Source organism: Rhinopithecus roxellana, chromosome 12 (assembly GCF_007565055.1).
Source record: "Rhinopithecus roxellana isolate Shanxi Qingling chromosome 12, ASM756505v1, whole genome shotgun sequence".
In the NCBI taxonomy this organism is placed as follows: Eukaryota; Metazoa; Chordata; class Mammalia; order Primates; family Cercopithecidae; genus Rhinopithecus; species Rhinopithecus roxellana.
Window position 1 is genome coordinate 23,911,926 of NC_044560.1, and position 18,937 is coordinate 23,930,862.

At 63.2% G+C, this 18,937-nt stretch overlaps 3 protein-coding genes across 5 annotated transcripts in view; 1 reads left to right on the forward strand and 2 right to left on the reverse strand.

The window, feature by feature from the left end:
* Positions 1-387: 387 nt before the first annotated feature.
* On the forward strand, positions 388-3,159 carry CALML6 (calmodulin like 6). 3 transcript variants are annotated; one of them, XM_010352580.1, is made up of 6 exons: positions 388-871; positions 1,249-1,299; positions 2,004-2,178; positions 2,318-2,462; positions 2,836-2,936; positions 3,009-3,159. In XM_010352580.1, the coding sequence occupies exons 1-6, from the start codon at positions 845-847 to the stop codon at positions 3,053-3,055; spliced, it is 546 nt and encodes a 181-aa protein (XP_010350882.1). In that variant the 5' UTR covers positions 388-844; the 3' UTR covers positions 3,056-3,159. The 3 variants fall into 3 exon arrangements, with proteins under 3 accessions (XP_010350882.1, XP_030769109.1, XP_030769110.1); XM_030913249.1 differs by lacking the exons at positions 388-871; positions 1,249-1,299 and having other exon boundaries at positions 1,686-2,178; positions 3,009-3,152; XM_030913250.1 differs by lacking the exons at positions 388-871; positions 1,249-1,299 and having other exon boundaries at positions 1,686-2,178; positions 2,856-2,936; positions 3,009-3,031.
* A 296-nt stretch (positions 3,160-3,455) lies between these two features.
* On the reverse strand, positions 3,456-5,115 carry TMEM52 (transmembrane protein 52). The gene is made up of 5 exons (XM_010352582.2): positions 5,050-5,115; positions 4,917-4,960; positions 4,765-4,806; positions 4,119-4,297; positions 3,456-4,028 (listed from the first exon to the last, which is right to left on the reverse strand). The coding sequence occupies exons 1-5, from the start codon at positions 5,113-5,115 to the stop codon at positions 3,748-3,750; spliced, it is 612 nt and encodes a 203-aa protein (XP_010350884.1). The 3' UTR covers positions 3,456-3,747.
* A 2,707-nt stretch (positions 5,116-7,822) lies between these two features.
* The window catches only part of CFAP74 (cilia and flagella associated protein 74), a 65,878-nt gene continuing 54,763 nt past the window's right edge, over positions 7,823-18,937 (reverse strand). The window contains exons 25-38 of the mRNA XM_030913105.1: positions 16,024-16,300; positions 14,332-14,430; positions 13,409-13,548; positions 12,701-12,835; positions 12,460-12,569; positions 12,266-12,321; positions 12,037-12,156; positions 11,591-11,746; positions 10,204-10,333; positions 9,310-9,464; positions 8,902-9,034; positions 8,520-8,680; positions 8,124-8,258; positions 7,823-7,924 (exon numbers count right to left, since the gene is read on the reverse strand). Coding sequence (XP_030768965.1) covers positions 7,823-7,924; positions 8,124-8,258; positions 8,520-8,680; positions 8,902-9,034; positions 9,310-9,464; positions 10,204-10,333; positions 11,591-11,746; positions 12,037-12,156; positions 12,266-12,321; positions 12,460-12,569; positions 12,701-12,835; positions 13,409-13,548; positions 14,332-14,430; positions 16,024-16,300 — 1,909 coding nt within the window. The remainder of the gene's footprint in view (positions 7,925-8,123; positions 8,259-8,519; positions 8,681-8,901; positions 9,035-9,309; positions 9,465-10,203; positions 10,334-11,590; positions 11,747-12,036; positions 12,157-12,265; positions 12,322-12,459; positions 12,570-12,700; positions 12,836-13,408; positions 13,549-14,331; positions 14,431-16,023; positions 16,301-18,937) is intronic.

The window sequence follows — 18,937 nt, forward strand, 5'->3', positions numbered from 1 at the left end:
TGAGGCCAGGGAGCAGCCAGGATGAAGGTCATGGCCTCCCTTGACCCCATCAGACCCAGGGCTGCTTCCCTCCAGCCCCGGCCCCGTTTGGCTGGAGGTGTCCCAGGCCGTTGGCCTGGCCTCCTCAGCATCAATCTTGCAGTCTCAGCAGCTGGCCTGGGTCTCAGCGGGAGGCATCCTGTAGCTTCAGGTTTTCTGGCAGGCAGAGGGCTGGGCTGGCGGGGGACACTGAGTGCCCCACCTGCTCGGAGTCTTCATGCCGCCAAGGGGCCAGTTGGGGGGCAGGTGTGAGTGTGACTCTGAGGACCCTGACCTGCCACTGCAAACCTCACACCCCTGCCTGGGTGGGGCAGGGAGGAGCTGGACCCTGGCTTTGGGAGTCTGGTTGGTAATTAGACCCAGACAGGGCGGGGTCAGTGCGGGTCTGAGGAGGGAACACACGTGTGCAGGCGTGTGCTCCACTGTGGCATGTTGATACTGACCAGCCTGGGCACCAGGCCCCCTCGGGAGCCAGCTTTGCTGTTCTGAGTAGAAGGGAGGTCAGGTTTCCTTGAGAAACCCCAAAATAGCCCCCAACTGGCCCGACTTCCAGCGGGCAGCCCAGCCCCCAGGTCCTGTCTGTCTTGTCCCCTTTCCCCCTTCACCCCCAGCCCATGTCCTGCTGTCTTCTCCCTGAATGGTGGACCCTCAGCCCCTCCTGTACAAGGTGGTCAAGAGGTGCCTAATGCATTTGTTCATTTGACCTGTCCTGAGAGTTTGTGACATACTGGCACGGGGCCAACGTTGAGTCCACCAGGATGGGAGGGTGGCCAGGCTCTGAGCCACTGGGCACCAGCTGGCCAGGATGGGCCTTCAACAAGAAATCTCACTGGTAAGTGATGACAGCATGGGACCAGCGTCCCGTGAAGACATGCTGGAGGGCGGCACCTCTGGAAAGGTAGACTCAGAGCTTGGTCCGGTGAAGAGGGAACAGCAAGGGGAACAGTGTGTGTGAGGGTCCTGCCACGTCTCAGCCCTTTCCTGGCCCCTGCACTTGGCCTTCGGTGCCCATCTTCAGGGTCGGGGGAAGCCCAGGCCAAAGCGGGCCGGGAAGGGGCCTTGTGGATAAGGCTGAGAGCCTGTCCCAAAATAGGGCCAGCAGGATTTCCCACCCATAAAAGGCTCTTGGAATCTGGACCCTGGGGACCCCAGGCAGCCAGGTCCAGCTAAAACTCAGCTGCCACCACTGCCCCAGCGTTCTGCCCACAGCAGCCCTGGTGCCACCACCCTGCAGAATCCTGTCAGACAACCACCAACATGGTAAGGCTGCTCCCTGTGCCCGATGGAGTCTCTAGTGGGCTGGCTGGGCAGGTTGAGCTGGAACCTGGAGGTGCGAGGACCTACCAGGGAGCCTGGGCAGGAAGGGGCTGAGGTGGAAGAGGGAGCCAAGCCCTGCTGCCACCAACACAGCCCTTGTTCCGGGGCCAGGGTGGAGCAACCCTTTCTGGAAGCTGGCTCCCAGATGGGCAGCAGCAGTGGTGGCAGGCAGGTGTGGCCTGGTGCTGGACTCTCCCTCCAGAATGCCACACAGGCTGGAGCCTAGGGCTCTGCTTCCTGGGCTGTATCCCAGTCCTGGGCTGGAAGCCTTTCCGAGGCCAGGACTGGGCACCTCCCCACCCTGCTCTCAGCTTCCCTTACCTGTCTCACCTAGTGTCCATTGCCAGGCTCCAGGACTGCAGCCTGGCCCGTCTGGCCCTGCAGCTCCCACTGTTCCCTCGAATGCTGGCCCCTGCCTGTCTGGCCTTTGCCCCTGTGAGCTGCCTGGCAGAGCCCTGCTGGCCCTGCAAACCCCTGGCGTGTGACCCCTTGTCCGGGAAAACTGCTCTGCGCTGGGGACCTCCTCCCTTACCACTCACCTTGAAAGGCTGCCAATGGAGGGATGGGTGCAGGGGTATCTCCGACCCTTCCCTGGACACGGGGGCAGACGGGACTCCTGGTCAGGCCGGTGTGGGTGTCCCCTGCAGACAGAGCGCCTGTCGGCTGAGCAGATCAAGGAGTACAAGGGAGTCTTTGAGATGTTTGATGAAGAGGGCAACGGGGAGGTGAAGACGGGGGAGCTGGAGCGGCTCATGAGCCTGCTGGGTATCAACCCCACCAAGAGTGAGCTGGCCTCGATGGCCAAGGACGTGGACAGAGACAGTGAGCTTGTGGCTGGAGTGGGGTGGGTAGCCTCGGGGAGCGGCCCTGGGTCAGGTCTCAGTGCCTATGGGGGAAGAGGCAGAGCCCATGGGGAGTGCTGTGCCCCCTGTCCCTTGAGCCCCAGCTGTGCTCCTTGCAGACAAAGGGTTCTTCAACTGCGATGGTTTCCTGGCACTAATGGGAGTTTACCATGAGAAGGCCCAGAACCAGGAGAGTGAGCTGAGGGCGGCATTCCGCGTCTTCGACAAAGAGGGCAAGGGCTACATTGATTGGAACACTCTCAAGTAGGTCCCGGGCGGGGGCAGGCGGTGGGGTGGGCACGGGCAGGGGGCAGGCGGTGGCGGGCACGGGCGGGGGCAGGTGGTGGCGGGCACGGGCGGGGGCAGGCGGTGACGGGCACGGGCAGGGGGCAGGCGCTGGGTGGGCACGGGCGGGGGCAGGCGGTGGACGGGCACGGGCAGGGGGCAGGCGCTGGGTGGGCACGGGCGGGGGCAGGAGGTGACGGGCACGGGCAGGGGGCAGGCGCTGGGTGGGCACGGGCGGGGGCAGGTGGTGGCGGGCATGGGCGGGGCAGGCGGTGGGCGGGCACGGGCGGGGGGCAGGCGGTGGACGGGCACGGGCAGGGCCGATGGAGCGGCTCAGCGCCAGGCCCCGCAGGTACGTGCTCATGAATGCAGGGGAGCCCCTCAACGAGGTGGAGGCGGAGCACATGATGAAGGAGGCTGACAAGGATGGGGATGGGACCATCGACTATGAGGGTGAGTGGGCTGGAGCCCTGGGAGCCAGTGGCTGGGCCAGGGCAAGTTGCTGACCTGCCCCTCTGTCCCCAGAGTTTGTGGCCATGATGACCGGGGAGTCCTTCAAGCTGATCCAGTAGGGCGCAGCTGCTACAGTCGTGGGAGGCCTGCCCAGGAAGGCCGCTGCCCCTGCCCCCTGCCACCCACTCGCCCAGCTCTGTGCAAAATAAATGTTCTAGCCCGACTTGTGTGTGCCTCACTGTCCCAGCCAGGGTTGGGGGGCAACGAGCAAAGGCATGGGGCTGGAGAAGGAGAAGAGTTTTCCTGGCCCAGCCGCAGAAACACAACCCCAGTCATTTCTGCCATGACACCTGACACCACCCATTGCCCAGCTCAGGGCTAGGAATGCCAGCCTGAAGCCTGGACGGGGTACAGGCCAGGGACCACGCGCTCACCCTGCCTGCTTGCACTAGGGGTTGGCTGCCCGAGGGTTCCTCCCAGAGCCCTGGAGTCCCAGAGTCCTTCCCACATAGGCAGAGATCACTTAAATACAAACTTTATTCTCTCTCCAGTAAGATGCAGACGTCACAGCTGGCCCTGAGCTCCCACCTGAGGCTGAGGCCCAAGGGGCCTCTTCCAGGCTGAGGGCCTGCTGGGGCTGGGCCAGGGGCTGAGGCTGAGAGCAGCAGCCTGCCTAGGGGTGACGCCATGGGGCTGGTGTAACATGACACCAAGGCTGGGGCCACAGCAATGTGTGGGATGGTGGCGTGGGCTGGGGGCCCTTGGCTCCAAGCGCTAGTTCTTCAAGCTCTGGTCCATTCTCCTACCTCCTTCAAGGGGCACCAGGGCTACAAGGTGGTAGTTGGGTATTGGGGCCCAACTCCTGGGGCATTGGAGTGGTCTCTAGGCCTGAGGCCCCAAGGAGAGGACTGGGTTTCTGGGAGAGTGCTAGCCCTTCCTCTCTGGGCTTGGCCATCTTGACAGCTTCATCGTAGGAGGGTGGAGGCTCCGGGGCATACAGACTGTAGGCAGGAGGAGCCATGGAGTCCGGGTCCAGCTCCCCAAAGGGTACCGGTAACCGCGTGCCCAGTGGGTACTGCATGGAGCTGTAGGCTGCAGGAAACCAGAGTGGGTTCGTGGAGGCGGGCTTGGCATTTACCCCCGCCATCTCTACCCTCAACTCGAGGGCCCCTAGGCACTCACAGGTCACAGTGCTGTGTACAGGGCTGTCACCGTCCATAGGGATGACCGCCAGGTCGCAGGGCTGCCGTGCTGGTGGCAGATGTGGCTGGGCCTGCGCCTGCTTCCGGAGGCAGCAGAACCGCACACAGCCGGCTGTGACCCCGCACAGCAGCAACAGGAGGACCGCCAGCAGGATGAGCCTAGAAGAGCAAGGCCCTCCCACTGGACTGACCCTCGGCCACCGGGCACCTGCACCCTGGGGAATGTCGTGGCACAACCACCGAAGACAGGTTAACAGGATAAAAAGCAGACAATGTCTCTGCACGTCTGAGACTGCCGTGGCCAAAGCCTGGCCTCCAGCTGCTGGGCCTGCCCTGGCTGTCTCTCCTGGGCTGGCCAGGGGTGGCCTTGGGCTCACTCCCAGGACTCGCTGTCCTCAGCGACTGCCCCACTGCCGAGCGGGATCGGGATCGTAGGGGCTTCCCGCGGAGGCCAGGTGGGAGGGGTGGGAGGGAAGGTCCTGCTTGCTCGAGGTCACTTCCCGCCAGCTACCGGGACTGGGCGACAGCGGAGGCGGCCTGGTGAGGTTAGGGCCGGGCGGGTCTAGCCCCGGTGACCCCCGCCCCAGAACCGTCGGACGCACGGCTCTGCCGCGGCCTCCACTTACCCCACGTGCCACAGGCTGCTCCAGCGGGCCTGCGGCAGGCACCTGCGGGGACGGCGGCACCTGGAGCAGGCGGGGCATGGGCCGGCCGACCTCACCGCCCGCACCTCCCCACAGGGCGGGGCCAGGCCCCGGCTCCCTCCCCCCCGACTTACTGGTCCGAGGGGTCGCAGCTGCCGTCCGCGAAGCCCAGCGCCACCTGTGGGGACAGGGGTGAGCCCGCGAGGGGCGTGGTCCGAGCACGGACCCGCCCCGCGGTGGCCGAACCGAGAACGCGGCCCGACCCACCTGCGGCAGCGGCAAGAGCGGCAGCAGCAGCCGGAGCCCGCGGGCGGCCAGCGACCCCCGGCCCATGCTCTGCGGAGGTTGGAGCAGAGCCTCGCGGCGCGGCTTTATGGAGCCCCGCCCACCACAGGACACACCCACCACATGACACGCCCACAGAGCGCCCGCTCAGAGTAAACCCCGCCCACCAGGCCTCGCTCGCCGCGGGCCCCTCCTACAGGCGCACACGCGTACTGGACGCCCCACACAGGGTAAACCCCGCCCGCCCGGCACCGCCCAGTGCAAGCCCCGTTCCTCGCAGGCCCCGCCCCCAGGGGCACACGCCCACCGGACGCCTCACGCAGCGTAAACCCCACCCGCAGGTCCGCACCCAGAGCAAGCCTCTTTCGCCGCAGGCCCCACCCACAGGAGGCCTCACCCACGAGACGCCCCCACTCGCTGGACCTCCGCTCAATGCAAACCCCACCCACTGGCTCCTCGCCCGCCATAAGCCGCGCCCACCAGACACCGCTCAACGCAATCCCCTCCCACTGGGCCAAGCCCAACGTGTTCAGAGGGCTTGTCCGCCCCAAGCCCTGCTTCGCAGCTCCACCTGGCCCAGACTCGCGAGGCGACGGTAGGTCTCGCCCTCAGCCCGGGCATGGCGCCTTCACCCCGGCCGGCCGAGCGTGGCCTGCTCTGGCGCTGATCTGGGCGTGGCCCGGGAACCCTCGGGAGCTGGCCTGGAAAGTTGTGGCTGCCTTGGGTGTGGTCCCTCGGGTCCACTCTTGCAGGCAGGCTCCAGGTGAACTGGAGGGTCACGCCACCAAGATGCTGGGCATCCCGAACGTGGTGTTTGAACACTGATTGTGGACCTGAGCTGCAGGCTCTGCCTGGGGGCTGGCCCAGGGGGCTGGAGCCTGGCCCTGGCTCTGGGCCCTTGAGGCTCTGGGTGCAGACCACTTTCCCAAAGCACTTGGGCTTGGGGGCCATGCCCCACAGGGGGAATGCGGCCTCCATTCCCGAGGGCCACAGAGAGCCCAGCACCCTTTCCTCAGCCTGCAATGTCCGCTGCTCCCCGTGCAGGGGCAGGCGGGGGCCATTTCTTCCGGGGGACTCCTGTCCCGTATCCCTCTGGCACAAGGCCAGGGGCCCTGATAGGCTCTTGCTGCTCTCTGCTCCCCGTGGGACCAGCAGCACACCGTTCGCCGGGTGGTCAGGCTAAGGGAGGTGGTCAGCACAGCAAAGGGCAGGGTCCATCTTACTGCAGGAGGAGCACCCACCCCTTGCTCAGAACTGTTCCACATGTGGGCGCTGCTCAGTGTCCCCCACCCCTACAAGGGCAGTGACCCTGGAGGGCAGGGCCTCCTCTGTGTGGCTCTTCTGCCCATACCTGCCCCTTCACTGCATCACTCCTTCCATTTTCGGGCTCTGCCTGAAGTTGCCTTTCACCTCCCAGGGCCTGTGCCATGGTCCTCAAGGGCCCTTCCTGCCTGCCCAGCTCTCCGGGCCCCTGGCCATTCTTCCCGACACGTTGACCACGCTGGTCGTGGAGGCCCAGCACGGGAGTGGGAATGGGAGTGCATGTGCACCGCACAGCCTGAGACCACAGCCCCAAGTTCCGGAAGGTGTGCCCTGAGGCCTGGGCCCAGGAAAGCTCCCGGAAGCACCACTTGCTCCCCGCTGCCAGACCAGGGAAGGCTGCATACGCTCTCCTGGTGGCTGCTGGTTGGGGTGGCACAGTGGGTGTGCTGCACTGTGACAGGAGGGCTAGGCTGGGTGGGCTCTGTGGGGACAGTGTCCAACAAGCCAGACTCCAGAGGGCAGGGTTGGGGTGGAGGCACCACTCTGAGCTCCAGGAGCATCTCACGGGCTGTGAGGGATCTTCTCTGTTGAAGGGTGGGTCAGAGCCCAGAAAGCCGAGCCCAGACTTATCTCAGACTAAAAGTAGAGACTTAAGTGCAGGAGCTGGGCCTCACCTGGCCCCTGCTGGGCGGAGGGGAGGGCAGGAGTAGGCTGGGTTCCCTCCATCTGCTCACCTTTGCTTGGGGTCATCCGGGGTCCTGGAACTTGGGAAAAGTCTGGAGGTTCCCGGGGCCTGCCCTGGGCTTTGGAGCCCTGCCCTCCCCACCGCCCAGGGCCTCTCGGCTCTGGGTCAGCCTCAGCTCCGGCTGCGCTCCGGCTGCACCCCGGCCCTCTGGACTGCCTGCCTGCTGCTCAGGGCATCAGGCTTGGGGGCCCTCCTCGAATTTGGGTTAGGGTGGCCTCCCCACAGGTGCCCTCAGGATGGCCCCGCTCCAGGAGGCCCTTGCCAGGCAAAGCGAGTTTCATGGCTATGAGGGGAGGGGCTGCATCCCCAGGGCTCTATCTCCACCTCCTATTCAGTGCTTACCCCAGGGAATAACCCGCTGTCACTCACACTGCAGGCTGCAAGTGCTGGCCTACAAAACGTTTATTGACAGGCTGTGGGGGCTCTCCTGGGGGCTCTCCTGGGAGCTCTCCTGGGGGCTCTCCTGGGGGCTCTGAGGGGCTCTGGCTAGGACGGCTGTGGGCTGGCCTGGCCTTCTCGCTGGTTCTGAGTCTGGGATCTCAGGAGGGGGTGTTCTTGGATGTACCTGGGCTTGCTGGGTCCAGGGCAGCAGGAAGTGGCTGTGGCACCATGTGGAGGGTGGCCTATTGAAATCTGCCTGGCAGAGGATGGCCAGGTCCCAGGCTCTAGGGTAGTATGGCCTGGCCCTCAGCCTGGGGAGGGCTTTGAGGGTGGGCAGGAGGGCCCAAGGGTGCTCTGTGCAGAGGCTTAGGGGCTGGTCACCACCTGGGCTACAAAGATGACCTTGTAGGTCTCCTTCACATCCCCCCTGAGCTGCAGCAGGGCCGACACCATGAGTGGGTGGTCTGGCTGAAACAGGAGGGGAGGGGAGAAGAGGCCTTCAGCCAGTGGGCACCCGGGGGAGATCTGCTGTCTTCCCGCTGCCCTGCCCACCTGACTCCCCTGGGTCCTCCACGGCCACCTCCTCCCCTGGGATTGGGCATGGGTACAGCCCACCCAGCCTTTGGCGTTCCCAGGGCTCGCTGGCCTGGAGCCCGAAGGCACCTACATCAAAGTCCGCAGGCGGCACCCAGGAGATACTGATGGTCTTCGTCTGGCCGCGCTCCACGGAGCCCCGGCAGGGCTCAATGGAGAAACCCTTGTGCTGCAGGGATGTGACACTGTCCAGGCTGAACTCAACAGTCTGTGGGGTATGGGGCTCCTGTAGGCTGGCGACCAGGCACTGCTTCCAGCAGCAGTGGGACTAGGGCTGAGGGTGCCCAGCTCCACTCACCCTCCCAGCTCTGACCAGCAGGCTGCCCACCCCACACCTGCCACAGGAAGTCCCAGACAAGCCCGGCTGTGGGGACAATCCCAGTGAGGGGCAAGGCCAGGAGGGGGGCTGCCCAGGGCAGGGGAGGCAGAGGGGGCCGCCTAATGTCCCCAGGGGCAGTGCTGTGGGCACCTTCTTTGGAGATGGTTGGGTGGTCCGGATACAGCCCACCTGCAGCTCTCGGGTGGCAGGTGGGGCTGGCGTGTCTGTGTCAAACTGGATGTAGTCCAGGGCCACCAGGATGGGCCTCAGCTCCTCGGCTTCTGGAGAGGGAGGGCCTGGCCGGGAGCTGGCTGGAGGGGTGTGGCCAGGGGAGCTGTTCAAGGTCAGGCTGAGGCATGGGGTGGGGCTGCAGCTGGACTCCTGAACTCTGGTTAGCAGTGGCTCTCCTGCCTGGCTCTGGGGTAGAAGACTGGGAATCCCTCCCCCACTCCACTGGGTCTCAGGGCCCCCGTCCATGGGCTAGGGGCACCAGGAGGCCCCGTGTCTGTCCCCTCCCGGGGGAGGGGCTCACCCTCTCTGTGCTTGGGGTCAAATACGGGGATCACCGTCAGAGACTCCACGGGCACGTCCAGGGGGTCCCCGCCCTCCACGAACATCATGTGCTCACGGGCGGCCCCTTTCAGCAGGATCTGGTGGGAGATTTTCTGGGGACAAGAAGTGGAGTGGCCTTGTCCCCAAAGCTCCGCAGCAGGGGCCCTGCTGGTGAGAGCTGGGCTGGCTCAGGGAAGGAGGCAGGGACGGCTTGGGGGCCCCGTGGGGTCCTGGACTCTGGTCTCTCGACCCATGACCCTCAGTGTGGTGCTGAGTCCCCCAGCCATGGTACCCTCTGGGTCTCCAAAGTGGGGCAGTGCAGCAAAAGGCAAGGCTCTGGTTGGGGCCAGGGCCAGGCCCAGCTGAACTTGCAGATCCACAGCCGCACCTTTTCAAAGAGCACCACCTGGAGCCGGTCGGAGAAGTAGAGGCTCTCGTGGTCGGGGCTGAAGGTGACAGTGAAGTCCTGCGTCTTCCCGGGGTCCATGACGCCCTTGACAGGGGCCACGCTGAACACACTCTGACCGTGGAGATTCTGCGTCCCTGCAGGTAGGGTGGGGTGCAGTTTGGCCTTCCCCCCTGCAATCACTGTTTGCCCTCCAAGCCCTGCTCCATAGAGCTCTGCACCCTGCCCACCCCCGCAGAGCCCCTGTCCTGCCGGGTGCCCCCCATGGCCTTGCACCCCCCGAACCCCCCATGGATCCAAGTGCCCCCCAGCTCACCACCCACTCCCCCAGCTCACCGCCTGCCCCCCAGCTCACCGCTCACCCCCCAGCTCACCACCCACCCCCCCAGCTCACCAACCACCCCTCCAGCTCACCACCCGCCCCTCTCCAGCTCACCACCCACCCCCCAGCTCACCAACCGCCCCCCTCCAGCTCACCACCCACCCCCCCAGCTCACTGACCACTCCACCATCTCACCAACAGCCCCCATCTCACCAACCGCCCACCCCCCCAGCTCACCACACATCCCCTAGCTCACCGCCCACCCCCCCATCTCACCAACCGCCCCCTAGCTCACCAACCACCCCCCAGCTCACCACCCACCCCCCAGCTCACCAACCGCCCCCCTCCAGCTCACTGGCCACACGCCCAGCTCACCGCCTAACCCCCCAGTTCTCCGACCACCCCCCATCTCACCAACTGCCCCCCTCCAGCTCACCGCCTACCTCCCCAGCTCACCGACCACCCCCCATCTTACCACCCATCCCCGCAGCTCACTGCCCACCCCCTCCACTCACCGCCACTCCCCCACTCCACCCACCCTTCACCCCGCTCACCGACCACCTCCGTCCTCTGGGAGGGCGAGCTGAGGAACTGCGGCAGCTGCTGCTGGTCCTGGTCCCGGGCGCTGGAGAGACTGTCCAGGTGTATGGAGAACGTGATGGGGAGCAGGGAGCTGTTCTGCAGCTGCAGAGAACAGGCTGCCGTCACTGCCCGCCAGCCCCAGCCTGGCTGCCTCCTTCCTGTGGTCAGTGCCCAGGACTTGGCTGCTGCTATGAGGCCACATCCAGGTGGGGACCCAGGTGGCCCGACGACGCTGGCCCACGTGGCGGTTTACTGAGCTGTGTGCCGACATCCCTTCTTCCAGCCTCTCATCAGCCTTTGCCAGGCCAGGGCTTGGCTTCCCTGCCTGGGGAGCATGGACAGCTCTGGGGTGCCACCTGTCCTCCAGGACACCTGAGTCTCGCTCAGGCCCAGCTTAGCTGAACCCACATCCCCGCCCATGTCCTCCCTGCCCTCACCCCTTCTCCTGAGAGCACCCTTTCTCCATGCAACGGCTGTCTTGGGCTCTGCCTCCAGGACCCACCCTGAGCCAGGTGGAGAAGCAGGTGTCCCTCCTGGGCCCACCCTGGTGGTGCGAAGGCATGAGGGCACACGGGGCAGTGCGAAGGCATGAGGGCACTCGGGGCAGTGCGAAGGCATGAGGGCACACGGGGCAGTGCAAAGGCATGAGGGCACTCGGGGCAGTGCGAAGGCATGAGGGCACATGCTGGTGCGAACGCATGAGGGCACTCGGGGCAGTGCGAAGGCATGAGGGCACATGCTGGTGCGAACGCATGAGGGCACTCGGGGCAGTGCGAAGGCATGAGGGCACATGCTGGTGCGAACGCATGAGGGCACATGGGGCAGTGCGAAGGCATGAGGGCACATGCTGGTGCGAAGGCATGAGGGCACACGGGGCAGTGCGAAGGCATGAGGGCACTCGGGGCAGTGCGAAGGCATGAGGGCACATGCTGGTGTGAACGCATGAGGGCACTCGGGGCAGTGCGAAGGCATGAGGGCACACGGGGCAGTGCGGCTCGCCCAGAGGGCTGCAAACCCTCACCCCTGGGTGGCTGAGTTGAGCTCCAAAGGAGTGAGTTCAAGCAGCAGGGCAGGGGGTAATTGGGGGAGCTCTGTGCAGGGGCTGAGGAGGAGGGACAAGGAGCGCCAAGAAGGACAGGGAGGTGGGGGTGACTAGGGGACATCTGCAGCCTCCCCAGAAACAGGCCCCGGGTTCCCTGCAGGAGAGGGCGGCAGAGGCGGCAGCTGTGTAGAGGGGGCTACCTGTGTCCCCACAGGCTCCCCGACCCACGGGTCACTTTCATAGCTGGCCTGAGTCCTGCCTGGTGGAAACCCCTCCTGGGAGGCTGGAGCCAGCACGAGGGCCCACGTGGGCTTCACCTTGAAGCCTGAGGACACAGACTCTCCGGCGATCACGTAGCCCATGTTGAGGATGCTGCCTTCAATGGAGCACGTGATCATGGACGCCACGCCAGTGCCCACGAGGGTGAGGGTGAGCGTGCCTCTCTTGGTAATGATGTCCAGTGTTTCTTGAGCCTAAAGAGACCACATCCCTCGGTCAGGAACAGATGTCTGCTGGAGCCACGAGAGGAGCTCTGCCTCAGGGGCAGTGGGTTCTCAGTGCCAGAGCTGAGACAGCGCTGGGGGCTCCATCAGCTCCACTCACTTGCCGGCTGGCGTGAGGGCCTGGGGCCAGGCTGCCCACAGACCCAGGCGTGGTCAGTTCCGGGCCTGAGCACAGGCGATGCCCGCCCTGGCCAGCGCCTTTGTCCTGCAATGTGGGGAGCCTTGGGCCGCAGTGTGGCCGGGGTGGGCCTGGGACTCACCAGGATGCTCTCGTGGGGAGAGAAGGACAGCACCAGGACCTGGGTCTCACCCGCGCGCAGCAGGCTGGAGTGGTTCAGCAGGACGAAGGGGCCATTGGGGTTCAGCAGGGAGAAGTCCAGCTGAGGGTCCATGTCAAGGAGGGGACACGGGTGTCTGCAGGCTCCACCACACCCTCCCCCGCCCCCACCCCCACCCCGCAGGCTGCCTGGGCTGGGTGGACAAGGACACGGCCAGATCCTCGGGACAGACGTTCTGAATGGAGACCTTCTTGATACTGCGGTGCCCTGAAATGGGGCAGGGAGCGTCAGGCCACAGCCCCAGGCCCCAGGGAGCACCCCTGTCAGGGTTGGGCCGTGGGGCTGGGGGAGGCGTGGGTGTGCCTGGGCACCGGGTGGAGGTGTGTGTGGGGCTGAGCGACTCACCCACGGCGACGTCGCCGAAGTTAAAGATGGTCTTGCCTTTGTGGGACGTCACCACAACAGACGGCGCCACCGTCGGGCACCACAGCTCCAGGTAGAGGGTGTTGTGGGGGCTGGGACGGAAAGGGCATGCTGAGGGCAGGGTGGGTGGCCCCCTGCCCGCCCAGGCCCTGGAGTTGGGCAGTAGCAGAGGACAGCGCGTTTGCGGCTGACCACACCCCATTCTGGCCAGAGCAACTCGCACCTGAAGCTTGGGGGTTCTGACCCTTTCCTGTCTTTGATGTCACCACTGGCAACAACACAGGGAATTACAAATGTGTCAAACTTCGCCTGGAACGCTCTGACCAGGGTGGCTCGGGCGGCCTGGTACTCGTCGGAACTGGAAGGAAGTCGGAGGTGTACACTCCCGCCTTCCCCCACCCACCATCGGCCTAGGCCGGACACCTGCGGCTCTGCCTCAGGGTCCCGGGGTTCCAGGTTGTGGCAGTCGCAGTTGTATCTGACAAGCTGGCTTTTCCCCCTTCTCTGGCTCCTGTGGGGGCCTTGTCACTCACTTCAGGTCCTTGTCAGCTGGGGGCTGGGGGCTGGGGTTTGGGGCAGGTGCCTTTGGCCCCTGGATAGAGAGCCATGTTCCTTTCTGGGGCCACAGGCGCCCATCAGAGCTTTCCCAGGGCTCATTCTGCACCCAAGGGGGCTGAGTGGGGGGCGGTGGGTTCGCTCCCCACCCGAGGAGTGAGGCTGTGGGCAGGGGTGTCAGGCCTGGGGAAATGGGGTGGGCAGGTCCCAGGAAGGCAGCACCTGGATCCAGCTGTGTCTGAAGCCTTCAGTCCTTCCAGCCACATGGGTCATTCTGGGCAGTCTGTGGGGGGAGAGGACTCTCCACAGGGGCCACAGTGGGTCCCACCAGAGGGGCCTGGAGGGAAGCAGGTGGGGCAGCCCCTCCCGGACCCACCTGGGCTTCAGCTCCCGCTTCCGCAGCTCCAGGACGTGGGGGACAGAGACTTTGAATAGCTTGTCGCGGTTCTGCATTCGAAGAACGGAGAGTGACAGTCTGTGCAGGTCCTTCCTTTGGGAGGTCGTACCCTTTCGGAACTGTGGGGGAAGAGACTGGCTGTGGGGCTGTGCAGGGCCCCGGAGGCACCCAGCTGCGCCCTGTGGCTCCTCTGCGGCCAGTGCAGGAACCGTGGGAGCCCCAGTTGGATTGAATGGGGACCAGAAAACCGACCAGCTCCCCAGGAAGACTGTAGCCAGTGCAGAGGGGCACACGGATCCCCCCAGAGCTGCCCACAGACTGCAGCGTCTGCTTCACCAGAGGATAAACCGAGGCACAAAGGAGTGAGGAGGCAGCCAGAACCGGGGTCCCCCCCATCTTCACTGCCAAAGGCTGAAGGCAAGCGCTTCCCCTCGTGTGCACGCCCAGGAGGAACGCGGGCCAGGCCAGGAAGGGCGCATCTGGAGTGTGGCAGGCAGGAGCTCTCGAGGCCGCCTCCAGGGCCGGCACTGGCCGCCGGCGCTCGCTGGGCAGATTCTGCAGGACCCTCCATGTTTCAGGTGCGCCTCTAGGGGCCTCCAGGTTGTGGGAGGGGCCCTGCATCGCAGCCGCCGTACCCCTGGGTCGCAGCGCCTACTGCCCCCACCTCCAGAGCCCACCCTTCCCTGCTCCCGCCGGGCAGTGCCCTCCAGAGAGGAGGGAGGGTCTTGGTGAGCAAGTGTTTTAACCTCTCAGATACAGCTCGACATGCGCAGTGCTTGGGAAAGGTCTACCCTGCGCTCCTGGCAGGCGGCCGGGGCCCCCAGGGACTCGAGGGCGGTGGAGTTTGTTCCTGCGACAGGCCCTTCCCCTACCCACGCCCCTCCTTCCCAGGCCCCACGCACGGATTTGGTCTCCATTTCTTTGTTCAGGAGTGGGAGGGCTTCCTGGCGGATCAGCTTCTCGGGCAGCACGGGCCGGAAGGCCACCTGGACCAGGCACCTCTGAGGAGAGACAGGCGTGGGCACAGGGGCTGCCACCTCCCTCCGCCCCCCAGGAGCCCCTGCTGGCACTCTACCTTCCTCCGCCCGTGGACTCTCCTCAAGGTCACCTCCCCCTTGAGATTTCAGCCTGTGTGCCCCTTTGGGATGGCCCTCCCTGGCCTCTGTCCCCCAGGAAGCAGGGGCGGGCTGCAGGTGTGAGCACCAAACCCTCTGGCCATGAAGGGTGGGGGTCCTGCGATTGGAGGTGTTGAGAGTACAGTCCTGGGCAGGCCGGGACCCGGTCCCCTGTCCACGGGGCAGCAGTGACAGCTGAGCCTGCCCTTTCCGTCCTTGAGTTTTATGGGCGAGTCCTACACCCTAACCTGGCCCCTGCACACACCAGCCTTTCCAGGGCGCCTCCGTTTTGGAAATGGCTTCCCACAGCAGGGTCCCTCCATGACAGAGCCCGCAGGCAGTGTGCAGTGTGGGGTTGGGGATGACATGGTGCGGGAAGGGGAGAGGGTGGGGGGAGAGGACAGGGCTGCAGAGGGAGGGAGGAAGGGGAGAGAGGGTGGGGGGAGGGAGGGAGGGGAGAGAGTGAAGGGAGGGAGGGGAGAGAGGGAGGGGAAAAGGTAGGGGAGGGAGGGGAAAAGGTAGGGGAGGGAGGGAGGGGAGAGGGTAGGGGAGGGAGGGAAGGGAGAGGGTAGGGGAGGGAGGAAGGGATGGGAGAGGGTAAGGGAGGGAGGAGAGGGTAGAGGAGGGAGGAAGGGGAGAGGGTAGATGAGGGAGGTAGGGAGGGTAGGGGAGGGACGGAGGGAGGGGAGAGGGTAGGGGAGGGAGGGAGGGAGGGGAGAGGGTAGGGGAGGGAGGAAGGGATGGGAGAGGGTAAGGGAGGGAGGAGAGGGTAGAGGAGGGAGGAAGGGGAGAGGGTAGAGGAGGGAGGTAGGGAGGGTAGGGGAGGGACGGAGGGAGGGGAGAGGGTAGGGGAGGGAGGGGAGAGCCGCATCTGCAGTAATGCATGTGGCGGTGAGAACCATCACCGAGTGGCTTTTGCTAAGTTGAATGAAATGCATTTTGAATCACTGCATTCACTGCAATCCCATGTGAGCCAGCTGTCCCCCACGTGCCCTTCCTCACTTAGGCCTTCAGCAGCCCTCAGGGTCACCCGAAGGCCCTGCCAGGCCCAAAGCTTTCTGCTCTGCAGGAAAGGTGGAGTGCTGGGTGGGAGTGGCCAACGCCCTCTGCCCCCCCACTCCCCTTCTGCCTGCGAGGTCCGCTGGTGCAAGGGACTACACAGCCTTCCCCAGTCACAACCTGGGAGCCCTGGATGGGTGCTGGCCAGGCCAGCAGCCTGGGGAGCTCCTGCCTCTCGGGGTCAGGCTGGACCAAGGGTACTGTGTCCCCCCCCCGGCGTGGGTGGCCCTGGGCCCCCTGCACATTGGCCATGGAGCCTTCCTCAGCCCTGCTCGGGTCTGATGAGGGCCGGGTTGACTTGCGCCCCTGTTCTCTGGGTTGAAACCCTGTGGTTAAAGGTGGGCAAAGGCAGACACCCTGGGGGCAAATGCAGGTGGCGTGGAGCCCCTGCCTCCCAGCCTGCGTGAGGCCCACACTCACCTTTCCTGGCCACACGGTCCCCACCGAGGGCGAGATGGTGATAGGCGAGTCTGGGGGCAGCAGGAACTCGAAGGACATGGGCCCCACGGGAGAGGCGTCCTCTGAGCCAATGCGGGGCTTGGAGTGGGTCCGTGAGCTCGCGCTCAGGTGAGAGTTGATGACGTACACTGTGGCCACGGAGGTGTCATACAGGGCCGTGGCCGCAAACTTGATCTGGTAGTGGGACAGCTCCAGGGGTGGGTGGACGCCCACAGCCCGGCAAGACAGCTTAAAGCACCTGCAAGCAACAGCGTGGGAGGCCCTCAGCCGTGCAGGGCGTCTGTGTCCCTCTGTGTCAGGTGCAGGGGCCGCTAGGTGGAGGACAAGCCCTGGGTGAGGCTTACAGGAACATGCACGTCCCCACTGCCCGTGGGGTCACTGTGCCGCTAACAGATTTCGAAAATACAGCGTATCTTTGTGCACATTTTAGGTGGGTAGCTAAAAATTTTGAAACATATGTATTCATTTATAAATAGAGATGGAGGCCGGGCGCGGTGGCTCAAGCCTGTAATCCCAGCGCTTTGGGAGGCCGAGACGGGCGGATCACGAGGTCAGGAGATCGAGACCATCCTGGCCAACACGGTGAAACCCCGTCTCTACTAAAAATAGAAAAAAATTAGCCAGGCGTGGTGTGCGCGCCTGTAGTCCCAGCTACTTGGGTGGCTGAGGCAGGAGAATGGCGTGAACCCGGGAGGCGGAGCTTGCAGTGAGCTTAGATCGCACCACTGCACTCCAGCCTGGGTAACAGAGCAAAGACCGTCTCTGTCTCAAAAAAAAGATTTTTTTTTTCTTAAAAATATTGGCTGGGCGCACTGGCTCATGCCTATAATCCCTATAATCCCAGCACTTTGGGAGGCCAAGGTGGGTGGATCACCTGCAGTCAGGAGTTTGAAGACCAGCAGCCTGGCCAACATGGTGAAAGCCCATCTCTACTGAAAAAAATGCAAAAATGAGCTGGGCGTGGTGGCCAGTGCCTATAATCCCAGCTACTTGGGAGGCTGAGACAGGAGAATCGCTTGAAACCGGGAGGCGGTGGAGGTTGTGGTGAGCCGACATTGTGCCACTGCACTCTGGTCTGGGCGACACAGTGAGACTCTGTCTCAAAAAAAAAAAAAAAAAAAGGTAAATAAATAAAAAATTTTAAAAAATCTTTAAAAAATTAAGAAAAATTTAGGCCGAGTGTGGTGGCTCATGCCTGTAATCCCAGCAGTTTGGGAGGCCAAGGCAGGCGGATCATGAGGTCAGGAGATCGAGACCATCCTGGCTAACACGGTGAAACCCGTCTCTACTAAAAATACAAAAAAATTAGCCAGGCGTGGTGGCGGGCGCCTGTAGTCCCAGCTACTTGGGAGGCTGAGGCAGGAGAATGGCATGAACCCTGGAGGCGGAGCTTGCAGTGAGCCGAGATCGCACCATTGCACTCCAGCTTGGGCGACAAAGCTAGACTCTGTCTCAAAAAAAAAAAAAAAGAAAGGAAATAAAAATGTAGTGATGAGGCCGGGCGCGGTGGCTCAAGCCTGTAATCCCAGCACTTTGGGAGGCCGAGACGGGCAGATCACGAGGTCAGGAGATCGAGACCATCCTGGCTAACACAGTGAAACCCCATCTCTACTAAAAAATACAAAAAACTAGCTGGGCGACGTGGCGGGCGCCTGTAGTCCCAGCTACTCGGGAGGCTGAGGCAGGAGAATGGCCTAAACCCAGGAGGCGGAGCTTGCAGTGAGCTGAGATCCGGCCACTGCACTCCAGCCTGGGCGGCAGAGCGAGACTCCGTCTCAAAAAAAAAAAAAAAAAAAATGTAGTGATGAGGTGTTGCTGGTCTCAAATTCCTGGACTCAAGCGATCCTTCTGTTTCAGCCTCCCAAAGTGCTGGGATTACGGCCGTGGTGCCCAGTGCTCACTAAAATTAATTTTTCGTGTATGTATCATTGATTATTATTAGTAATCAATTTCTTTTTTTTGACAGGGAATCTCGCTTTGTCGCCCAGGCTGGAGTGCAGTGGCTCGATCTCAGCTTACTGCAACCTCCACCTCTCAGGTTTAAGTGATTCTCCTGCCTCAGCCTCCCAAGTAACTGGGATTACAGACACCTGCTACCATGCCTGGCTAATTTTTGTATTTTTGGTAGAGATGGAGTTTTGCCATTTGGCCAGACTGGTCTTGAACTCTTGATCTCAAGTGATCCACCCACCTTGGCCTCCCAAAGTGCTGGGATTACAGGCGTGAGCCACCGCGCCTGGCCTGACTATTCAGATATTTCTGTATTTTTCTTGTGTCAGTTGTGTATTTTGAGGAATTTGTCCATTTCCTCGAAATTTTCATGTTCCCTGGTGCAAAGCTGTTCATCACGTTCTCTTTGCATCGTTTTGATATCTGTTAGGTCTGCAGCGATGTTCCCTTTCACTCCTGATACTGATGGTTTGTGTTTTCTCTTTTTATCCTGACGGGTCTTGCTAGGGGTAATGAATTTTATTTTATTTTATTTTTTATTTTTATTTTTATTTTTTTTTGAGACGGAGTCTGGCTCTGTCACCCGGGCTGGAGTGCAGTGGCTGGATCTTAGCTCACTGCAAGCTCCGCCTCCCGGGTTCCCGCCATTCTTCTGCCTCAGCCTCCCGAGAAGCTGGGACTACAGGCGCCGCCACCTCGCCCGGCTAGTTTTTTGTAGTTTTTAGTAGAGACGGGGTTTCACCGTGTTAGCCAGGATGGTCTCGATCTCCTGACCTCGTGATCCGCCCGTCTCGGCCTCCCAAAGTGCTGGGATTACAGGCGTGAGCCACCGCGCCCGGCCGGATTTTATTAAATTGTACAAGAAAGCCTTTTAGTTTGCTGTTTTTCTCTGTTGAGCGTTTCCTTTCTATTGCACCGACTTCCA

Excerpts from the sequence above, each read along its gene's own strand:
- CALML6 (XM_030913249.1), top strand. The coding sequence starts at position 1,911 with ATGGAGGGATGGGTGCAGGGGTATCTCCGACCCTTCCCTGGACACGGG. Across the intron at positions 2,179-2,317 it reads CAAGGACGTGGACAGAGACA|ACAAAGGGTTCTTCAACTGC; the intron begins GTGAGCTTGTGG and ends TGCTCCTTGCAG. Across the intron at positions 2,937-3,008 it reads TGGGACCATCGACTATGAGG|AGTTTGTGGCCATGATGACC; the intron begins GTGAGTGGGCTG and ends CTCTGTCCCCAG.
- TMEM52 (XM_010352582.2), bottom strand. The coding sequence starts at position 5,115 with ATGGGCCGGGGGTCGCTGGCCGCCCGCGGGCTCCGGCTGCTGCTGCCG. Across the intron at positions 4,961-5,049 it reads CGCTCTTGCCGCTGCCGCAG|GTGGCGCTGGGCTTCGCGGA; the intron begins GTGGGTCGGGCC and ends CTGTCCCCACAG. Across the intron at positions 4,807-4,916 it reads AGCTGCGACCCCTCGGACCA|GTGCCTGCCGCAGGCCCGCT; the intron begins GTAAGTCGGGGG and ends CCGTCCCCGCAG.